General features: G+C 43.9%; 2 protein-coding genes across 3 annotated transcripts in view; both read left to right on the forward strand.

Moving 5' to 3' along the window:
* LOC110508513 (zinc finger protein 263) overlaps positions 1-7,789 on the forward strand; it is a 40,475-nt gene extending 32,686 nt beyond the window's left edge. The window contains exons 1-4 of one of the 2 annotated variants that reach the window (XM_021589078.2): positions 3,160-3,524; positions 3,611-3,711; positions 3,870-3,984; positions 6,073-7,789. In XM_021589078.2, coding sequence (XP_021444753.2) covers positions 3,317-3,524; positions 3,611-3,711; positions 3,870-3,984; positions 6,073-7,202 — 1,554 coding nt within the window. In that variant the 5' untranslated portion in view covers positions 3,160-3,316 and the 3' untranslated portion in view covers positions 7,203-7,789. Of the gene's footprint in view, positions 1-3,159; positions 3,525-3,610; positions 3,712-3,869; positions 3,985-6,072 lie in introns of those variants that run through there. The other variant, XM_036966313.1, reaches the window with a different exon arrangement.
* A 1,358-nt stretch (positions 7,790-9,147) lies between these two features.
* Positions 9,148-19,370, forward strand: LOC110508510 (rho GTPase-activating protein 30). The gene is made up of 14 exons (XM_021589072.2): positions 9,148-9,910; positions 10,444-10,817; positions 10,937-11,039; positions 11,161-11,305; positions 11,781-11,863; positions 12,828-12,935; positions 13,035-13,153; positions 14,158-14,317; positions 14,530-14,627; positions 14,755-14,826; positions 15,012-15,728; positions 15,914-16,098; positions 16,206-16,924; positions 17,041-19,370. The coding sequence occupies exons 2-14, from the start codon at positions 10,730-10,732 to the stop codon at positions 18,641-18,643; spliced, it is 4,200 nt and encodes a 1,399-aa protein (XP_021444747.2). The 5' UTR covers positions 9,148-9,910; positions 10,444-10,729; the 3' UTR covers positions 18,644-19,370.

Consider the following 19,370-nt stretch of genomic DNA (forward strand, 5'->3'; position numbering starts at 1 on the left):
CCTAAACTGGAACATGCTTAACACCCCAGCCATCCTACAATCTAAACTTGATGCCCTCAATCTCACACAAATTATCAATGAACCTACCAGGTACCTCCCCAAAGCCTTAAACATGGGCACCCTCATAGATATCATCCTAACCAACTTCCCCTCTAAATACACCTCTGCTGTCTTCAACCAAGATCTCAGCGATCACTGCCTCATTGCCTGCATCCGTAATGGGTCAGCGGTCAAACGACCTCCTCTCATCACTGTAAAACGCTCCCTGAAACACTTCAGCGAGCAGGCCTTTCTAATCGACCTGGCCGGGGTATCCTGGAAGGATATTGACCTCATCCCGTCAGTAGAGGATGCCTGGATATTTTTTAAAAATGCCTTCCTAACCATCTTAAATAAACATGCCCCATTCAAGAAATTTAGAACCGGGACCAGATATAGCCCTTGGTTCTCCCCAGACCTGACTGCCCTTAACCAACACAAAAACATCCTATGGCGTTCTGCATTAGCATCGAACAGCCCCCGTGATATGCAGCTGTTCAGGGAAGCTAGAAACCATTATACACAGGCAGTTAGAAAAGCCAAGGCTAGCTTTTTCAAGCAGAAATTTGCTTCTTGCAACACTAACTCAAAAAAGTTCTGGGACACTGTAAAGTCCATGGAGAATAAGAACACCTGCTCCCAGCTGCCCACTGCACTGAAGATAGGAAACACTGTCACCACTGATAAATCCACCATAATTGAAAATTTCAATAAGCATTTTTCTACTGCTGGCCATGCTTTCCACCTGGCTACTCCTACCCCTGTCAACAGCACTGCACCCCCAACAGCAACTCGCCCAAGCCTTCCCCATTTCTCCTTCTCCCAAATCCATTCAGCTGATGTTCTGAAAGAGCTGCAAAATCTGGACCCCTACAAATCAGCCGGGCTAGACAATCTGGACCCTTTCTTTCTAAAATTATCTGCCGAAATTGTTGCCACCCCTATTACTAGCCTGTTCAACCTCTCTTTCGTGTCGTCTGAGATTCCCAAAGATTGGAAAGCAGCTGCGGTCATCCCCCTCTTCAAAGGGGGGGACACTCTTGACCCAAACTGCTACAGACCTATATCTATCCTACCATGCCTTTCTAAGATCTTCGAAAGCCAAGTCAACAAACAGATTACCGACCATTTTGAATCTCACCATACCTTCTCTGCTATGCAATCTGGTTTCAGAGCTGGTCATGGGTGCACCTCAGCCACGCTCAAGGTCCTAAACGATATCTTAACCGCCATCGATAAGAAACATTACTGTGCAGCCGTATTCATTGATCTGGCCAAGGCTTTCGACTCTGTCAATCACCACATCCTCATCGGCAGACTCAACAGCCTTGGTTTCTCAAATGATTGCCTCGCCTGGTTCACCAACTACTTCTCTGATAGAGTTCAGTGTGTCAAATCGGAGGGTCTGTTGTCCGGACCTCTGGCAGTCTCTATGGGGGTGCCACAGGGTTCAATTCTTGGACCGACTCTCTTCTCTGTATACATCAATGAGGTCGCTCTTGCTGCTGGTGAGTCTCTGATCCACCTCTACGCAGACGACACCATTCTGTATACTTCCGGCCCTTCTTTGGACACTGTGTTAACAACCCTCCAGGCAAGCTTCAATGCCATACAACTCTCCTTCCGTGGCCTCCAATTGCTCTTAAATACAAGTAAAACTAAATGCATGCTCTTCAACCGATCGCTACCTGCACCTACCCGCCTGTCCAACATCACTACTCTGGACGGCTCTGACTTAGAATACGTGGACAACTACAAATACTTAGGTGTCTGGTTAGACTGTAAACTCTCCTTCCAGACCCATATCAAACATCTCCAATCCAAAGTTAAATCTAGAATTGGCTTCCTATTTCGCAACAAAGCATCCTTCACTCATGCTGCCAAACATACCCTTGTAAAACTGCCCATCCTACCAATCCTCGACTTTGGCGATGTAATTTACAAAATAGCCTCCAATACCCTACTCAACAAATTGGATGCAGTCTATCACAGTGCAATCCGTTTTGTCACCAAAGCCCCATATACTACCCACCATTGCGACCTGTACGCTCTCGTTGGCTGGCCCTCGCTTCATACTCGTCGCCAAACCCACTGGCTCCATGTCATCTACAAGACCCTGCTAGGTAAAGTCCCCCCTTATCTCAGCTCGCTGGTCACCATAGCATCTCCCACCTGTAGCACACGCTCCAGCAGGTATATCTCTCTAGTCACCCCCAAAACCAATTCTTTCTTTGGCCGCCTCTCTTTCCAGTTCTCTGCTGCCAATGACTGGAACGAACTACAAAAATCTCTGAAACTGGAAACACTTATCTCCCTCACTAGCTTTAAGCACCAACTGTCAGAGCAGCTCACAGATTACTGCACCTGTACATAGCCCACCTATAATTTAGCCCTATCAACTACCTCTTTCCCAACTGTATTTAATTTATTTATTTATTTTGCTCCTCTGCACCCCATTATTTTTATTTCTACTTTGCACATTCTTCCATTGCAAAACTACCATTCCAGTGTTTTACTTGCTATATTGTATTTACCTTGCCACCAAGGCCTTTTTTGCCTTTACCTCCCTTCTCACCTCATTTGCTCACATTGTATATAGACTTGTTTATACTTTATTATTGACTGTATGTTTGTTTTACTCCATGTGTAACTCTGTGTTGTTGTATCTGTCGAACTGCTTTGCTTTATCTTGGCCAGGTCGCAATTGTAAATGAGAACTTGTTCTCAACTTGCCTACCTGGTTAAATAAAGGTAAAATAAATAAATAAATAAAAAATAACTTGCACTGCATTCCACTCCACCTTCTACTAAAAACTAAAATAAAAACGTAAACGTCTTCTTTTTTTGGGCAATATATGGGTACCCTACATGCAGACTAGACAGACCATTGTATTTGTCTTGCCAGTGCTAATTCTACCAATTTTAAAGGGCTGTTGCAGTCTCATATTTACGGTAATAAATATTACGTCACGATTTGAGCCGAAGTGAGTTTGCTATTGCGCACGTATCTTCCGCCTTAAAACATTGGGAACATCTCAATTGGTGCCTCTGGTAGTCTCTTTCTCAAACCCCATTGGATCAGAAGGTCAGAGGGGCGGGACCTCTGGCTTTTTCATTCAATGGGTTTTGAGAAGGAGACCAGAAGAGAGGACGCGAGGAGGATCGTATTGAGATTGCCATTTATCAACATAACGTATTGATATTGCACATTAGCTTGTAAATTGTAGACTATTTACTTCACACAGAAAAAATAAATCTGTAATTTGGACTAGACAATATGGCCAGCTGCAATTTTCAGTCGCAGTTGTTATCCATTATGGAGGTATTAGCTAAAGCAGCTGTAGCAGAAATAAACAAACGTGTTGATGACAGCTGTGCAGTTATACGGTTGGAAATGACCCAAAGCCAGCAAGATATTGATGTTCTGAAAAGGAAGTGTCAAATGATGGAAAGCGAGCTGAAGAAGACACGAATCAGGAGAAAAGGTAGTAGATGTGTTATTCATGAAATATTGTGTGTGAATATCTGACTGAATACAATTATTATTTTATTTTTTTACCCATGGCATCAGAGAGATCGTCATATCCAGTCAATATTGTTTTGAACAAGCAAAGGAGTAACTCACAGTGGAGAGATGGAGAAATGGCTGTTGAAGAGGACTCTCAACCCCAGGTGTGATACATCACCTTTTACAATTACAGAGACCTGACCTCTTGGATCAATTCTGTTATTGGAATATCAGGAGAATTTACAGCTTTTGTGTGATTCATGGGTATGAAAAGTGTTAGATATGGTGTGTCCAGAATGATAACATCAGTCCCCTGTTACAGCCTACAGATGTGGAGCAGAGAGCAGAGACTGAACCCATACTGATCAAAGATGAGGAGATGGCAGAGGATGTGTGGAAAACGGACCCTCAGGAAGAGCTCAGGATCACTGGAGAGGGTGGGTGTGACCATAAGGGTCTATGGAAGACTGTGGGTGTGGTGGTATGCGTGTTCATTGGCATAGTTCAGCTTAACCTAGGGCAGGGGCAGCGGTTCCCAAACATTTTTGATCACTGAAAACTCTTGTGAACCCAACCATGTGGAAAGAAATTATGTAATTAACAGCCAATGTTTACTTTTTTTATTTGGGGCTATAGGAGTCAATTGAAAAACATTCTAACAATATTTCTGATTGTCTTCTCAACTCATCATCACATATGTTTAATGTGGGGCTATGACCGTCAATTGCAAATTAGTGTATCTCACCACCACTAATGAGATGGGTGTTCTTGATGCATGTCGTGTCAGAGCTTCTCAAAGTCAGGGGGCGTGGTCGACAGTGCGCAACTCGTCTCTGCTGTCACATCCAACCTGGACGAGAGCGCTGAATCCAGCTTCACACAGATATGAGCTGGCGAAGGGTACCATGAGTTGTATGGTGCTTTCAAGACAACTGGGAACTCTGAAAAATACGAGGTCAAATCATGACGTCAGTATAATTCAGGTCGGATAGTAGTAGCTCTAGAAAGAGGCCCGAGTTGCCGAGTTGGAATTCCAACGATTTTTGTGGAAGTCTAAACTAATTTACTGCATTTCTACACAATTTAAAAACTCTAAAATGCTACTTGAAGGACAGCAAAAACAAACAAAAATGAACCTAGCCATTAATTATCACCTCAATATTAGGTTTAAAGGTCTGTGAAATGGCATATACTGTACAATATCAACCACAACTCATCCTCATCATTAAGTGACTAATTTACTTGTGGAACGGCGCACACAGTGCAACATGAAATAGATGCATAATGCAGACAGCGACTTCAAATGCTGACATCCGTAGGTGGCGCATGAGTTTTAAGTTTGGAAAGCTATTTTTTCAGCATAAAATTGCGGCTTTTATAATAAAGGATTGCATGCATCTATCTTTGCATTTGCAGACTAATGTAAGATATCACATTAGGAATAGTAGCTTGAGTTGATTGCACAGTCATCATTTTATGTAACTCAATCACTGTTAGCAAATCAGACCGTTCTGAACAATGTATGCCTGAGCACGTAGTGACATAGAGTAGGTCTAATCAGAGACGTTTCTTTGCAGAGGAAAAATGTGGTCTTTTATAAACTCATTTCATGCAATTCTACTACACTTTACATGACTGGAGACATAAGCAACATCATGTTTTAATATGGCACATTAGTAGTCAAGAAATAATAATAAATAATAATTTATTCTTGACTGACTTGCCTAGTTAAATAAAGGTTCAAATAAAATAGCCTAATCTGCTGACTGACAAACGGATCAGTAAAAATGACCATGTCTTGAATGCAACCATCTAATCTAGGCCGAAGAAAGTGGGAGACACAAACTGTACAATATGATGTCCATCTAGCCTGTAAGAGGACACTATTTTTTACCCCCAAAAAACTTTAGTGGTACTGAGGGCCGATGCCCTCTGCTGGTGCCAATAAGAGAAGAGACTGTTTAACTCAATTGGGAGTTGAGAATTTTGATAACTAGAGACAGGTTAGCCTCTTTTCTTTGTCTTCTCTTTTCAGCGATAGCCATTTGCTTTCTAAATTATGTTTTTCCTACGATTTTGTATTTTGAAATATTGTGATAGGCATATTTCTATTAAACTGCTTTTCACTGACCGCTGCAACATAACAATCAGCTATTTGGTAGGCTATTTGCTGCACACGCTGATGGGCAGGCTGGCAGCTTCTCTCTGAGGGAAGCTTCGCATTGGTCCTAAAGCCAGCCAATCTATGTGATAAACAGCTGTTGCTTTTTAATCGCCATTGGAATGATTAAGTCTACTTTTTGGTAGCCTACTTTTACAATTTTAGTCTTGACCTAGGACATAGTGACTGCCATACCCAACTGACGCCCCTGTGCACGTTCCAAATTGCTACATTGGTGTTGAGTGTTTTATGTTCTGGCATATGGAGTGCACGTACACACTCAGTCAATTCTAAAGCAGTCATGTTTTGCAACTGTTAAGGGTCTTTTGTAATGTTTATTTTTTGTTTATTCCCAAATATTTAGATTCTAGTTCCAAGGCTGGGCAACCACAATCCTTTGAGCAACAGCGCTGTGATGAGGACTTCATTTCACAACCCAACATATCTTCTGAAGACTCAGTGGAACATTGCCCCAATTCTGATGGCCCAGAGGAACCAGGCACACCCCGGCTCACATCTACAGAGGTGTTTAGCACAGAGCAGCACGGGCCAGATGAGGACTCACTAGAGCTAGTGATGGTGAAGGAGGAGAAAGAGGAGGAGCTGGATCAGACCACGGCCCTGGCAGGACTTGACCAGTTTGTCATGGATGAGACTGATGGGCAGCTGTGGACCTCTGTGGATCCAGGCAGAGACACTGACCCTGATGGCCACCCAGATTTCTCCTTTCATGGCGCAGAAGAGTACTCTCAGAATATCTCAATTTTCCCATCTCATAGTGGGCTCCAAACCCTACCTACTATGACAGATGATGTAGGACCATCGCTTCACTCTAGAGGGAAATCACATGCTAACATGTTCAGCACAGCAGCACAGAAAAAACATGTCAGGACATTGGCTGATGAGACTAGACAACAGATGCCAGAAGGACAGAGCAGCGAGACACTGAACTCTAATAATGATGGAAGTAGTTTAGCTCTACAGCCAAGGCAGCATCAGCACAGGGCTTCAGAAGCAACAGTGAGAATGAGTGAGTGCATGACAGGGTCAAACATGGCCACCACCTCCACCTTCTCTGGATACAGCCTGAGTCGCAGTAGTTTTAACATGGTGAAGAGAATGAGGACTCAGTGGAGGTCGGGCGGCACCACTGAGAGGCGTTTCAGCTGCACCTTCTGTGGGAAGAGCTTCCAGCGTTTCAGCCAGCTCAAAGAACACCTCCGGAGTCACACCGGAGAGAAACCGTACACCTGCGAACAGTGTGGCAGGAGTTTCACCAAGCAGTGCAACCTGATCAGACATGCTGTGGTCCACAGCGGGGAGAAGCCCTACGAGTGCACACAGTGTGGGAAATGCTTCACCCGGCGCTCCAGTATGAAGTCACATCAGAGAACTCACATAGGGGAGAGTCCAGTGTCTCAACATGTGGTACCTGCATACCCCGGGGATCCACACACAAGTTTAATGTTGTCTCAGACCAGATGGAACAAATAGTAACATAATTGTATCATTTTTGGTAACATTTTCTATGTGAAAATGTAGGCAGAAGTTTTTTTGAGACATTTTGACAAGCTTTTCCTCTCTCTATATATTTTTTTGACTGTTGACTGCACCTCAATTTCATTTTAACAACCTATTTACAACTGGTAACATTGTGTATTTGTACCACAAAATCATAAAAAACATGTTTATATTCAATTAAAAATAATATATAGTAGAGTCATTTAGGAGCCATTTAGGATGTATTGTCTAGTTCGTGTTTGTCTTTCTGGGATGTCACTTGCCACAAGGGGACAGTCTCATATCAGGTCAGGTTAACTCAACTTGATTTCTCAAGTTATATTTTCACCTGACTCTGTTGCTGCCTTAAAATGTTAAAGGTGCACTATACAGAAATCGCTCCGCCATTTCCTGGTTGCGAAAATTATAATGTTGTGCCTAATTTCAGTTGGTGAAAAAACAAGCAAGTATAGTGTAGAGAATCATTGTACAGTCGTGGCCAAAAGTTTTGAGAATGACACAAATATTAATTTTCACAAAGTTTGCTGCCTCAGTTTGTATGATGGATGGCAATTTGCATATACTCCAGAATGTTATGAAGAGTCATCAGATGAATTGCAATTAATTGCAAAGTCCCTCTTTGCCATGCAAATGAACTGAATCCCCAGAAAACATTTCCACTGCATTTCAGCCCTGCCACAAAAGGACCAGTTGACATCATGTCAGTGATTCTCTCGTTAACACAGGTGTGAGTGTTGACGAGGACAAGACTGGAGATCACTCTGTCATGCTGATTGAGTTTGAATAACAGAAGGGAAAGCTTCAGAAGGAGGGTGGTGCTTGGAATCATTGTTCTTCCTCTCAACCATGGTTACCTGCAAGGAAACACGTGCGGTCATCATTGCTTTGCACAAAAAGGGCTTCACAGGCAAGGATATTGCTGCCAGTAAGATTGCACCTAAATCAACCATTTATCGGATCCTCATGAACTTCAAGGAGAGTGGTTCAATTGTTGTGAAGAAGGCTTCAGGGAGCCCAAGAAAGTCCAGCAAGCACCAGGACCGTCTCCTAAAGTTGATTCAGCTGCGGGATCGGGGCACCACCATTCCTGCTCAGGAATGGCATAAGGCAGGTGTGAGTGCATCTGCACGCACAGTGAGGTGAAGACTTTTGGAGGATGGCCTGGTGTCAAGAAGGGCAGCAAAGAAGCCACTTCTCTCCAGGAAAAGCCTCAGTGACAGACTGATGTTCTGCAAAAGGTACAAGGATTGGACTGCTGAGGACTGGGGTAAAGTCATTTTCTCTGATGAATCCCCTTTCCAATTGTTTGGGGCATCTGGAAAAAAGCTTGTCCGGAGAAGACAAGGTGAGCGCTACCATCAGTCCTGTGTCGTGCCAACAGTAAAGCATCCTGAGACCATTCATGTGTGGGTTTGCTTCTCAGCCAAGGGAGTGGGCTCACTCACAATTGTGCCTAAGAACACAGCCACGAATAAAGAATGGTACCAACACATCCTCCGAGAGTAACTTCTCCCAACCTTCCAGGAACAGTTTGGTGACGAACAATGTATTTTCCAGCATGATGGAGCACCTTGCCATAAGGCAAAAGTGATAACTAAGTGGCTCGGGGAACAAAACATCGATAATTTGGGTGCATTGCCAGGAAACTCCCCAGACCTTAATCCCATTGAGAACTTCTGGTCAATCATCAAGAGGCGGGTGGACAAACAAAACCCCACAAATTCGAACAAACTCCAAGCATTGATTATGCAAGAATGGGCTGCCATCAGTCAGGATGTGGCCCGGAAGTTAATTGACAGCATGCCAGGGTGGATTGCAGAGGTCTTGAAAAAGAAGGGTCAACACTGCAAATATTGACGCTTTGCATCAACTTCATGTAATTGTCAATAAAAGCCTTTGACACTTATGAAATGCTTGTAATTATACTTCAGTATTCCATAGTAACATTTGACAAAAATATCTAAAGACACTGAAGCAGCAAACTTAGTGTAAATTAATATTTGCATCATTTTCAAAACTTTTGGCCATGACTGTACAATCTAAACCGCTATGAAATATCTTTTCCATAACCAAAAATCTTGTATTTTCAGCAGTTTTGAAGCTGGTGTACAAAACTGAAAGTAAAAGGCACAAAAATAGAACTTATGAACGATACTCATAGAAGTAGCGCACATAGAACAGATATACCGCTTCTTAGACTTGCGTTAAATGAGAATGACATATCTATAACTCACATTTGTATGTGAGATTTGTCGGGTCGCCCAGAGTTACATATTGCAGCTTTAAGTTATTTGTCAACTCAAACCTAGTCAATAAAATATTTAAGTATAATTGACTATACATGTTCAATAAGCTTCACATGTTACATCTGGAAACTACACTTTTACTGTGTACATTGTTTAATCTGACACTACACCAGTACTGTATGAAGATGGTAATCTGAATCGAAGGTCATTAGAAACTGTAGATATCTAAATAGATTAGAGAAATTGATATGATTGTTAGTTTGAATGATTTACTGGTTCATTGATTTGCCAGTCAACAGAGGCGGAGATAACGGTGGAGATGTACAGAAAGAGAATGTGAGAGAAAAGGAGAGACTCAGGAAGTCAACAGGGGAAGTTTAGTGGTTTCTTGCGTCATTGCTTGCTGCTGCTTGGTTGTGCCTGTGCAGAGTGAAGGTAGGAACAGTCTTAACTCTCTTACTCTTTCTTATTCTTGTTTTTACCTGTAAGTCACCCCGAAACTGGACAAGAGTAGCATTGACAGTGTGTTAGATGTGGGATGGTAGGGGTCAGGGGGATGGAGAGGTGGGGTCAGGCTCAGAGGCTTTATGTTCTACAACAAGGCCTGCAGTCACAATGTACACTTTATTGGACTTCAGCTGTAGTGAGAGGGCCACAATTGCCACGAGAGTCCGGGAAGAGAGGGTCACAGAACAGCCAAAGACTTGGTTTGGGGTGTCAGGGTGTCCCATCAGCATAGAGAGGCTTGATTGAATTTAAAGTGTCCCCAGATCACAGCACTGAGAGGGCGACTGGGAGTATTGGAGTGAAGGGTGTGGCTTGTTTATTTTGTGAACAAAATATATTGGGGGAAAGTGAAGAGTTATGTATGCTGTAGATTGTGAGCGATGCACAGTTTGATTTTAAGTGACCACATTAAGTGTTGTGTTGGTGTATACATATGATTTTGCTGGTTTCTTACTTTACAGAGTGCCACAAACACAACGACATACCGCATGACCCAGCTGAATAGCTTAACACAGCTCAGTACAGCACAGTAAAGTAATGCACTTCACCCAGTTAAACATAAAGCACAATAAAATCCAATGAAGAAAACAACACCGCCTATAATATTAACAGCACATTGTAAATGTATATGAAATCCACGTTACCATTGACCAATTCATACAGAAAATACATATATTAGACAATCACGCACACACCTAGTTGACAACAGGGCTGAATGTGAGAGGTTGAGGCAGGAGAAAAGAAGAGATGCGGAGACTCCGGAGAAAAGGAGGGAACAATGAGAAGGTGTTTGGCTGTCACCTGTTGGACCACCTGGCTACAAGCTGTCAGGAGAGTAAGTCCCATGTTCCCTCAGTCTTGTTAGAATATGTTGTATCTGAATAAGTTAAATATTAGCATCCTGTTGTTCATCCCTGTCAGTTCCGTAGTATTATCATCTTGTCTGCCTCTCAGTTCCTCAGGTGCTGCGAAGCTGCAGTGAATTCATTGAGAAGCATGGGGTTGTAGATGGCATCTACAGGCTATCTGGGGTGTCATCCAACACGCAGAAACTTCGGTAAGCGTGTGTGTGTTTGTGCCTCGTGTGTGTGTGAACGCTCCTGCGTGCTTGCGTGAGTCCGTGCGTTTCTATGTGGTCAAGTACAGCAGTGAAATGTAATGTGTTTGTCTCCAAACAGGGGTGAGTTTGACAGTGAGGGAACCCCAGATCTCAATAAGGATGTGTACCTGCAGGACATTCACTGTGTCAGCTCTCTCTGCAAGGCCTACTTCAGAGAGTTGCCCAATCCTCTCCTCACATACCAGCTCTATGACAAATATGCTGTGAGTACCTGTCTTACTTGATAGTAATTCAGATACATGGACACCAGGGTTGCTTTCAGTTGGAGCGAAAAGGAGAAAGCATTGTGACATGGAAAATGAAGTGTTTCTATTGGACATGTTCAGGTATGTTCAAAATGTTTTCTCCCATTTCATACCCAGTGAACGGGACCCAGCATTAAAGAGATTGAACGGGACTCACTTACAAATTCGTGCCATATTGTATGAATTGGAATTCATGTCACACGAAATGCAGGAAAGATAAAAGTTCTTTTTTTTGTTTTTTAATTGCAGGACGTAACATATCATACGAAATGTATGACATTGTACTAAATTGTTAAAACATTTTTGGGACCCGTGTTTGGCTTGTGAGCGCTACTTTTAAAACTACTGGCTGACATTATACAAAACCTTTATAATGCATCTTTAAGATGGCATATGGCTTTATGTATCAACCTCACACACCACTTAACCCCAGGAAGCTGTGGCAATTCAGCTGGAGGACGAGAGGCTGGTGAAGATCAAGGACGTGCTGAAGGAATTACCCGCTCCCCATTACAGGTAAACCTCTACCTATTCATACGTTTTTCATAGAGAAAGAGTAAATGTTTGCTATGTGTAACCGACGTGAAATGGCTAGTTAGCGGTGCATGCTAGTAGCGTTTCAATCGAAGAAGTCACCTTGAAGTAGTTGTTTCCTTTGCTCTGCAAGGCTTTTGTGGAGCGATAGGTAACGATGCTTTGTGGGAGGCAGTTGTTGTGTTCAGAGGGTACCTGGTTCGAGCCCAGGTTGGGGCAAGGAGAGGGACGGAAGCAGCACTGTTGCATTGGTGCCGTGACCCAGATCACTCAGTTGGGCCTTGCCCAGCTGATGGGGTTGCTGCAGAGGAGGAGGAGTTCAAAAGGGGGGGCGAGAGTAACTGGTGTGAAATGGCTAGCTAGTTAGTGGTGCGCAATAGTAGCATTTCAATCAGTGATGCCACTCGCTCTGAGACCTTGAAGTACTTGTTTCCCTTGCTCTACAAGAGCCGTGGCTTTTGAGGAAGCATTAAGTAATGATGCTTCGTGGGAGGCAGTTGTTAATGTGTTCAGAGGGTCTCTGGTTCGAGCCCAAGTTGGGGCAAGGACAGGGACGGAAGGAATACTGTTACATATGTGGGGCGGCAGGGTAGCCTAGTGGTTAGAGCGTTGGACTAGTAACCGGAAGGTTGTGAGTTCAAACCCCCGAGCTGACAAGGTACAAATCTGTCGTTCTGCCCCTGAACAGGCAGTTAACCCACTGTTCCCAGGCCGTCATTGAAAATAAGAATTTGTTCTTAACTGACTTGCCTGGTTAAATAAAGGTAAAATAAAATAAATAAAAAAAATGTGTAACATTGCTGGAACCATCTGTTTGTAACTAGGGGGACTGTACATTTTGCTATGTGTAGTTTTTCTTCAATAGTTTCAACTGTTTTCAAACTAACTATAGAATTAAACCACTTCCCTCTCTTTTTGTCCCTTCTCCCGCCCCCTGGTTTCTCAGAACTCTAGAGTTCCTGATGCGTCACCTTGTAAAGATGGCTTCTTATTCCTCACACACCAACATGCATGCCCGGAACCTCGCCATTGTTTGGGCTCCAAACCTTCTCAGGTGTGTGTATCTACATGAGAGAGAAAGACATGAACTAGATAGAGATAGTTTAAACAGTGTGTTTGCATTGTTCAATGTTGTTTAACCCGCTGTTTGCAGGTCAAAAGACATTGAGGCGTCAGGGTTTAACGGTACTGCAGCCTTCATGGAGGTGAGGGTCCAGTCCATCGTAGTGGAATTCATCCTCACCCACGTGCCCCAGCTTTTTCCTGGTTCAGGTACATCACCTCTTTCTTGCTCTCTCTCTCTCGCTCTCTCTGAGAATATACAGTGTACTGTTTCCACATTTTTTTTACATTACAGCCTTATGCTAAAATGGATGAATTAAAAAATATTCCTCATCGATCTACACACAATACCCCATAATGACAAAGCAAAAACGGGTTTTTAGATTTTTTTGCAAATGTATATAAACAAATAATTCCATACCTTATTTACATAAGTATTCAGTACCCTTTGCTATGAGATTAGAAATGGAGCTCAGGTGCATCCTGTTTCCATTGTACAACCTTGAGATGTTTCTACAACTTGATTGGAGTCCAGCTGTGGTAAATTCAATTGATTGGACATGATTTGGAGCAATGATGAACGGAGCAAAGTACAGAGAGGTCTTTGATGAAAATCAGCTCCAGAGTGCTCAGAACCTTAAACTGGGGGCGAAGGTTCGCCTTCCAACAGGACAACGACCCTAAGCACACAGCCAAGACAACTCAGGAGTGGCTTCAGGACAAGTCTCTGAATGCCCTTGAGTGGCCCAGCCAGAGCCCAGACTTGAACCCGATCAAACATCTCTGGAGAGACCTGAAAATAGCCGTGCAGCTACACTCTCCATCCAACCTGACAGAGCTTGAGAGGATCTGCAGAGAAGAATGGGAGGAACTCCCCAAATACAAGTGTACAAAGCTTGTAGCGTCATAGCCAATAAAGCTTGAGGCTGTAATCGCTGCCAAAGGTGCTTCAACAAAGTATTGAGTAAAGGCTCTGAATACTTACGTAAATATGATATTTCAGTTTCTTATTTTTTTTATAATTTTGTAAAATAATTTTAAAAAAACGTGTTTTTGTTTTGTCATTATGGGGTGTGTAGATTGATCAGCGAAAAAAAAACGTAACGTAACAAAATGTGGAAAAAGTCAATGGGTCTGAACACTTTCCGAATGCACTGTACACTCCCTCATAATCTCTCATATCTCCTCTCTTTCTTGTTCATCTCCTTATAAAGGTATTGGTCTGGAGTGTCTTAAGTCATTCCCATCTCCCTCTATACACAATCCAGAGAAACGTTTATTCCCAGCCATTCCACTCCAGTTAGGCAACATCAGCCCAGGGGACGGCCCCCCGGCCATGCGCTCCTATCACGCCATCATCGACGGCACAGACAAGTAAGCAAATTAACCAAAGAACCCAAAAATGTCAAATTTATGACAATGTAGTAGTAGGGAGTAACAGTATAGTGGTTGAGATAGGTAGAGATTTAGTGGTCGCAATCGTAAAAGGTAGACTAGTACTAGAGGGGATAGTTCTTCTTCCATGAACAGTTCACGTGGTGAAGAAAAACTCCTGGCCCCAGTAACAGTAGTAACATTCTCTACAGGAGGAAGGGATCTCTCAAGAGCAGGAAGTGGAAGTCCATCTTCAATTTAGGAGGCAGACTCCAAGACCCGAGAGGAAGGAACAAGAACTCAACCAAAGGTATGCGCCCTCTCCCATAAGAATCAGTGCCACACTGATGTTGTTATCGTTCAATACAATGCATAGCTTTGCAATGGTAATAATGATTCATTTTGAGTTGTAAAATCATCTCTCCATTTCTCTGTAGAAAAAGAGAGAACTGTCTTAAGGCCAGCCAAGAGCATGGATTCCCTGAGCTCAATGCCCTATTCGCATGAAGGTACACATTCTTCCTTGTTTACCCACTCCTCATCTATAGTGTATAGATATTGGTGAACATGTTTGTAGAGTAATTCATGCATGCTGCTAAAGCATACTTACATTTCTGTGTTCAGTAGTACTATAGGCTTACACTTATGACAGTTTCATCTGTAGACTAATGTGACTGTTTACCATACCTCACAGGTTCCAGACAACAAGCCCCTTCCACTGTCATATCCCCCCTGGCTCAGCCCTCTCCCTGTCCCAAAGGTGGTGCGGATGGAGGGGCATCCACTAATGGTAGTGATGTGGGCAGCGGGTATGCTGTGACCTTCCGGAGGGGTCAGGGGGCTAGTGTGAGTGTAGTGAGCGGGGGCGGGGGAACCAAGGGCACATACAGTCGACTGGGCAGTCACTGTAGTGGGGGCAACAGCACTGAGGCTCTGCAACCCCCATCCAGATCCCCAGGAATCTCCAGCAAAGCGGACCGGCGGGCAGGGATACACATCTCCGGACCTTTCTCAGTCACCGTCCCCCTTCACATCACATCAGGCCTGGCCTTTGGGGTGCTGCAGGGGGGTGGTGCAGAAAGGCGAAACCATAGCGGAGGAGAGGGGAGCGGAGATAAGGGGGAGGGTGTGAGACAGGAGGGAGGGGAAGGGGAAAGGCACATTCGAGTGGCAGTTGTGGGGGAGGACGAGACTGACGGAGTCAAGAGAAGAGATCAAGAGGTATCGGAGGAGAGGAGAGATATGGATGATAAAGTTGAAGGAAAAGAAGACAGAGGAAAGGAGGAGGAACTGAATGGGGACTGTGTATCTAAGCCATCAGAGGAGAGGGGTGAAGAGGGTGAGAGTGGAGGAGAAGATAAAGTAAACCATGAAAACGATGAAGAGGAGGATGAAGAGGGAGAACACATGGGTATCATTCATATATTTTAACAATCATAACACATTTGTGCAATAAGGGAAATGAAACTGTGATTGATCCGGTTTGGAGTGAGTTTTTGACACTTGTGAAAATTTAATTATTGACAATTGGCAATTAACAATCTAAATTGGATAGGACTTTTGTTTTAATCTGTCAAATCTACATATAATTGTCAGAAATCAAAGGCTCTGTGCAGACTGCCCTGGATGCCCCAAATGATGTCAGAAATGAGGCAGTTGCCACAGATGTGCCGTACCCTACAACGATGGAGGAGGACGATGCACAAGTCCAGGACTGTCCACTAGACTTTCAGGATACTTTTGGATTCCTGGACCTCATGGACAGCAGTGCTTCCACCAAGGTGTGTGCGTGTGCACGTGTGTGTGTGTGTGTGTGTGTGTGTGTGTGTGTGTGTGTGTGTGTGTTTGTTTCATCATTTAGTCATGATCCTAACCTCTTTTCTCCCAGATGTTCCAGGCGTTCTCAGTAGAGCCTCATCATGCGGAAGATGAGTATGAGGACGAAGTGGAGCAGAGATCCCCTGGACTCTCACATGACAAACCAGACTCTGTCACACAGCCACCTGTAGACACACAGACACAAATACAGACAGGCTGCCAAACAGAGACACACACACTGAGGCAGACACAAACTCCCACACACAGACCTCTAAGCTTTGATCAATATGGACGAGCCAACAAGTCAATGAGTCTACCTTACATATCCAGACCCTTCCTGCCTGCTCGCTGCTCTTCCTCTGAAGAAGAGGATAATGACGACGAAGATGCTGATTACGACAGAGAAGATGAGGAGGACGATGATGACATGTTCTGTAAAAGTCTACCATCTAGTTTGGTGTTCAATAGACTGACATGGAGTGGGCCTCAGACTGACATGGAGAATGGTTTGTCCCTCCCTGCTAAGCCCTCACAACAATTGGACAGTGCTTCTGATGACAGGTCCATAGGAATTGGTCTATCACAGAGTTCTGAGGCCAGAATGCCTCCTGGGCACTTGGACATTGATTCCCCTGATTGTTGTAACCCAACAGAAGAGGTCTTTAGGCATAGCAAGGCTGAAGAAGAGAATAGACTGGAAGCGATAGACCTGTTGGAGGATACAAGGCAGGATCCAGACAACCAGGAGAAAGACCAGGCAGACACACTGACGAATACATGCACAGAAAGGTAAGCCGAGGTGGGTTAGGAAGCGAATCAAAGTCAAGAACAGTATATCAGGATAAATGTACATGATAAATGTTACCTGTCATCATAGAGCTGATGTCTTACTCTTCACTTTACAGCACTGAGATACAAGAATGTTGTCACTCGGTTGAAACGAGCATGATGAAGGAAGAGGAAACACCAGGTGACATTGAGAGGGGCCTCGCTTCAGCATCCTCTTCAACTGACTGTGAGGAGGCCTCACTGCAGACCACTGCAGAGGAAGAGGACACTGGAGTTCACCTGCAGCTCAGAGACGAGGAGGACCTGAAGAGTCACTGTGGTGAAGGTGTGATTTCAGAGGGTTACAATGGCGATACCGTGAGCGAAGCCGAGAAAGAAGATTCACAAGAGCATTTACTCACTGCCTGTCGTATAGTTTCCTGTGCTGAAGAGCCAAAGGACATACTCAATGAGCGGTCGGAGGTAGTTTCAGCTGGGGGCGCAATGGAGCAGCCTAAAAATAGTGCTGAGAGGGATAGCGAGGGAAAGAAGGAAGATGTAGAGGAAGAGATGGAGGAAAGAGAAGATATAAATGGGGGAGAATTTAATAAACAAGAAGGAGAGGTAACAAGAATTGAGACTGAGGAGAGAGCGGTATTAAAGGAGTTGGAAGAAACAGAAGGGGAGGACTTTGGGGCGAGGGAGCAAAAAGGAATGATTGAAGAAGAGGAAAGGATAGCAGGTGAGGAAGGGGAAGTAGGAGAAGAAGACATTTGTGAGATAATGAGCGTATTAGCCAGGGATGACATGATGGAAAGTGGAGATAGGAAGGATAGGGAAGGGGAGACTGAGGAACGTAAAGTTATGGAGGAGGTGATAGAAACCAAAGAGGGAGAGAGTATCAGAGTACAGCAGAAAGAGATAGATAAGGAAGGAGAGAGTAGGGCAAGTGAAGAGATGAGTGCAAAAGAAGAGACGAAGCAAGAGGTGGAAGGAGTGGATACCATGGGAGAGACTGAGGAAGAGGCAGCTGAAGAGGGGATGGAAAATATGTTGATTGATAATGAGGAGCATAAACAGGACCTAGAGGCACAGCGTGTTTTAGAGAGAAGAGAAAGAGCTATAGATCTGATGAAGGATGTTGTGGGAGAGGGAGAAGAGGAGGGAGATAAAGGGATGGAAGTGGGAGGTGTAATCAGGGATGAAGAAGGAGATAGTATACATGTGGTCCAACAGGAGACAGAGGAATGTGAATCAACAGGGCCAAATAAGGAGAACCAAGAGAGGGAGAATGAAGGAGAGACAAAATACCAACTACAGATACCAACAATAATAGAGGAAAGCGAGGAAGAACTGAAAGAGGTCCAGATTTACATCGAAGAATTGAATGAAGGACAGAAGGAAGGGAGAGGTAGTAAAGTGGGGTCTGAAAAAGGGGTGGGGAGAGTGCTGGTCAGGTCTAAACAAAAAACACCCCCTAAAGTGTTTCAAGCAAGATCAGTGCCAATGGTACCATCCAAGCCACATCACTGCCGAATAACTGCACTGAACCTCAGACAAGAGCAGCAGACGGAGAGGAGAGAGGCAGACCGAGCCAGGGGGAAGGGAAAGGTCCACAGGGCTTTGGGACAGCAAGATAAGGACAAAGAGAGAAAGATGGAAGGAAAGCCAGAGCATGACAAAGTCTGCGAGACAGAACAACAGTGGAATGAGAAAGGGGAGGATGAGGGGAGAGGCTAAAGGGAGTGGCAGGCACAGTGGGGAGGGGAGAGGAGGAGAGATGTGGAAGAGGGGGGAATGAGAGACATGATGAAAAACAGTCAAATAAGTATGTGTTTTGATGAAGTTGTTGAAATGGAAATCAAGAGCGGGAGCGAGGAAGAGGGCAGTGAGAGGGAGAAACAGAAAGTACAATAAAGAGAAAGATGTGGACAAAGACGCCAGTAAATGTTGTAGTCATCGACTCTGTCTGGACGGTTAGTATACAACTGATAATTTATATACAATATATAAATACATTAAACATTTATTTTAAATTTTTATTATACTCGCTGTATAATTCAGCCTGGGCCTAGAACCTGCCCACTCAGACTCAGGGCAACTCCGAAAACGGATCCTCCGCACTCTCTCTCTCTCCCTCTGTAAATGTCCCCCTTTTTGTTGCTGGTTTTAACCTATTAATGTAACTTACCATTTTAACTGCTTGGTTTTAATCAATCAGCAAAGAGCTGTCAATGTACACCAAGGATGGAAATCTCAGGTATCACATCTCATGCATAACCACAATGGGTATTGTTAAGAGTGAGCAATCAAATGGTGAGAAAGCAAATGTAATAACTTCTTAGGAGTTAATGAGGGCAATGTGTTAAGGGCAATGTTAAGGGAAATGTGTTATCATTTGTGTCAATTCCATAAAACAATGAATGTTCTGTTTTATTTGTTTTTGTAAATAAACTTCTTCTGCAAA

The sequence above is a fragment of the Oncorhynchus mykiss genome, chromosome 28 (genome assembly GCF_013265735.2).
Source record: "Oncorhynchus mykiss isolate Arlee chromosome 28, USDA_OmykA_1.1, whole genome shotgun sequence".
NCBI classification, from domain to species: domain Eukaryota; kingdom Metazoa; phylum Chordata; class Actinopteri; order Salmoniformes; family Salmonidae; genus Oncorhynchus; species Oncorhynchus mykiss.

Coding starts and splice junctions, on each gene's coding strand:
- LOC110508510 (XM_021589072.2), top strand. CDS start 10,730: ATGCGGAGACTCCGGAGAAAAGGAGGGAACAATGAGAAGGTGTTTGGC. Junction 10,818..10,936: donor GGCTACAAGCTGTCAGGAGA/GTAAGTCCCATG, acceptor TCTGCCTCTCAG/TTCCTCAGGTGCTGCGAAGC. Junction 14,318..14,529: donor ATCATCGACGGCACAGACAA/GTAAGCAAATTA, acceptor CATTCTCTACAG/GAGGAAGGGATCTCTCAAGA.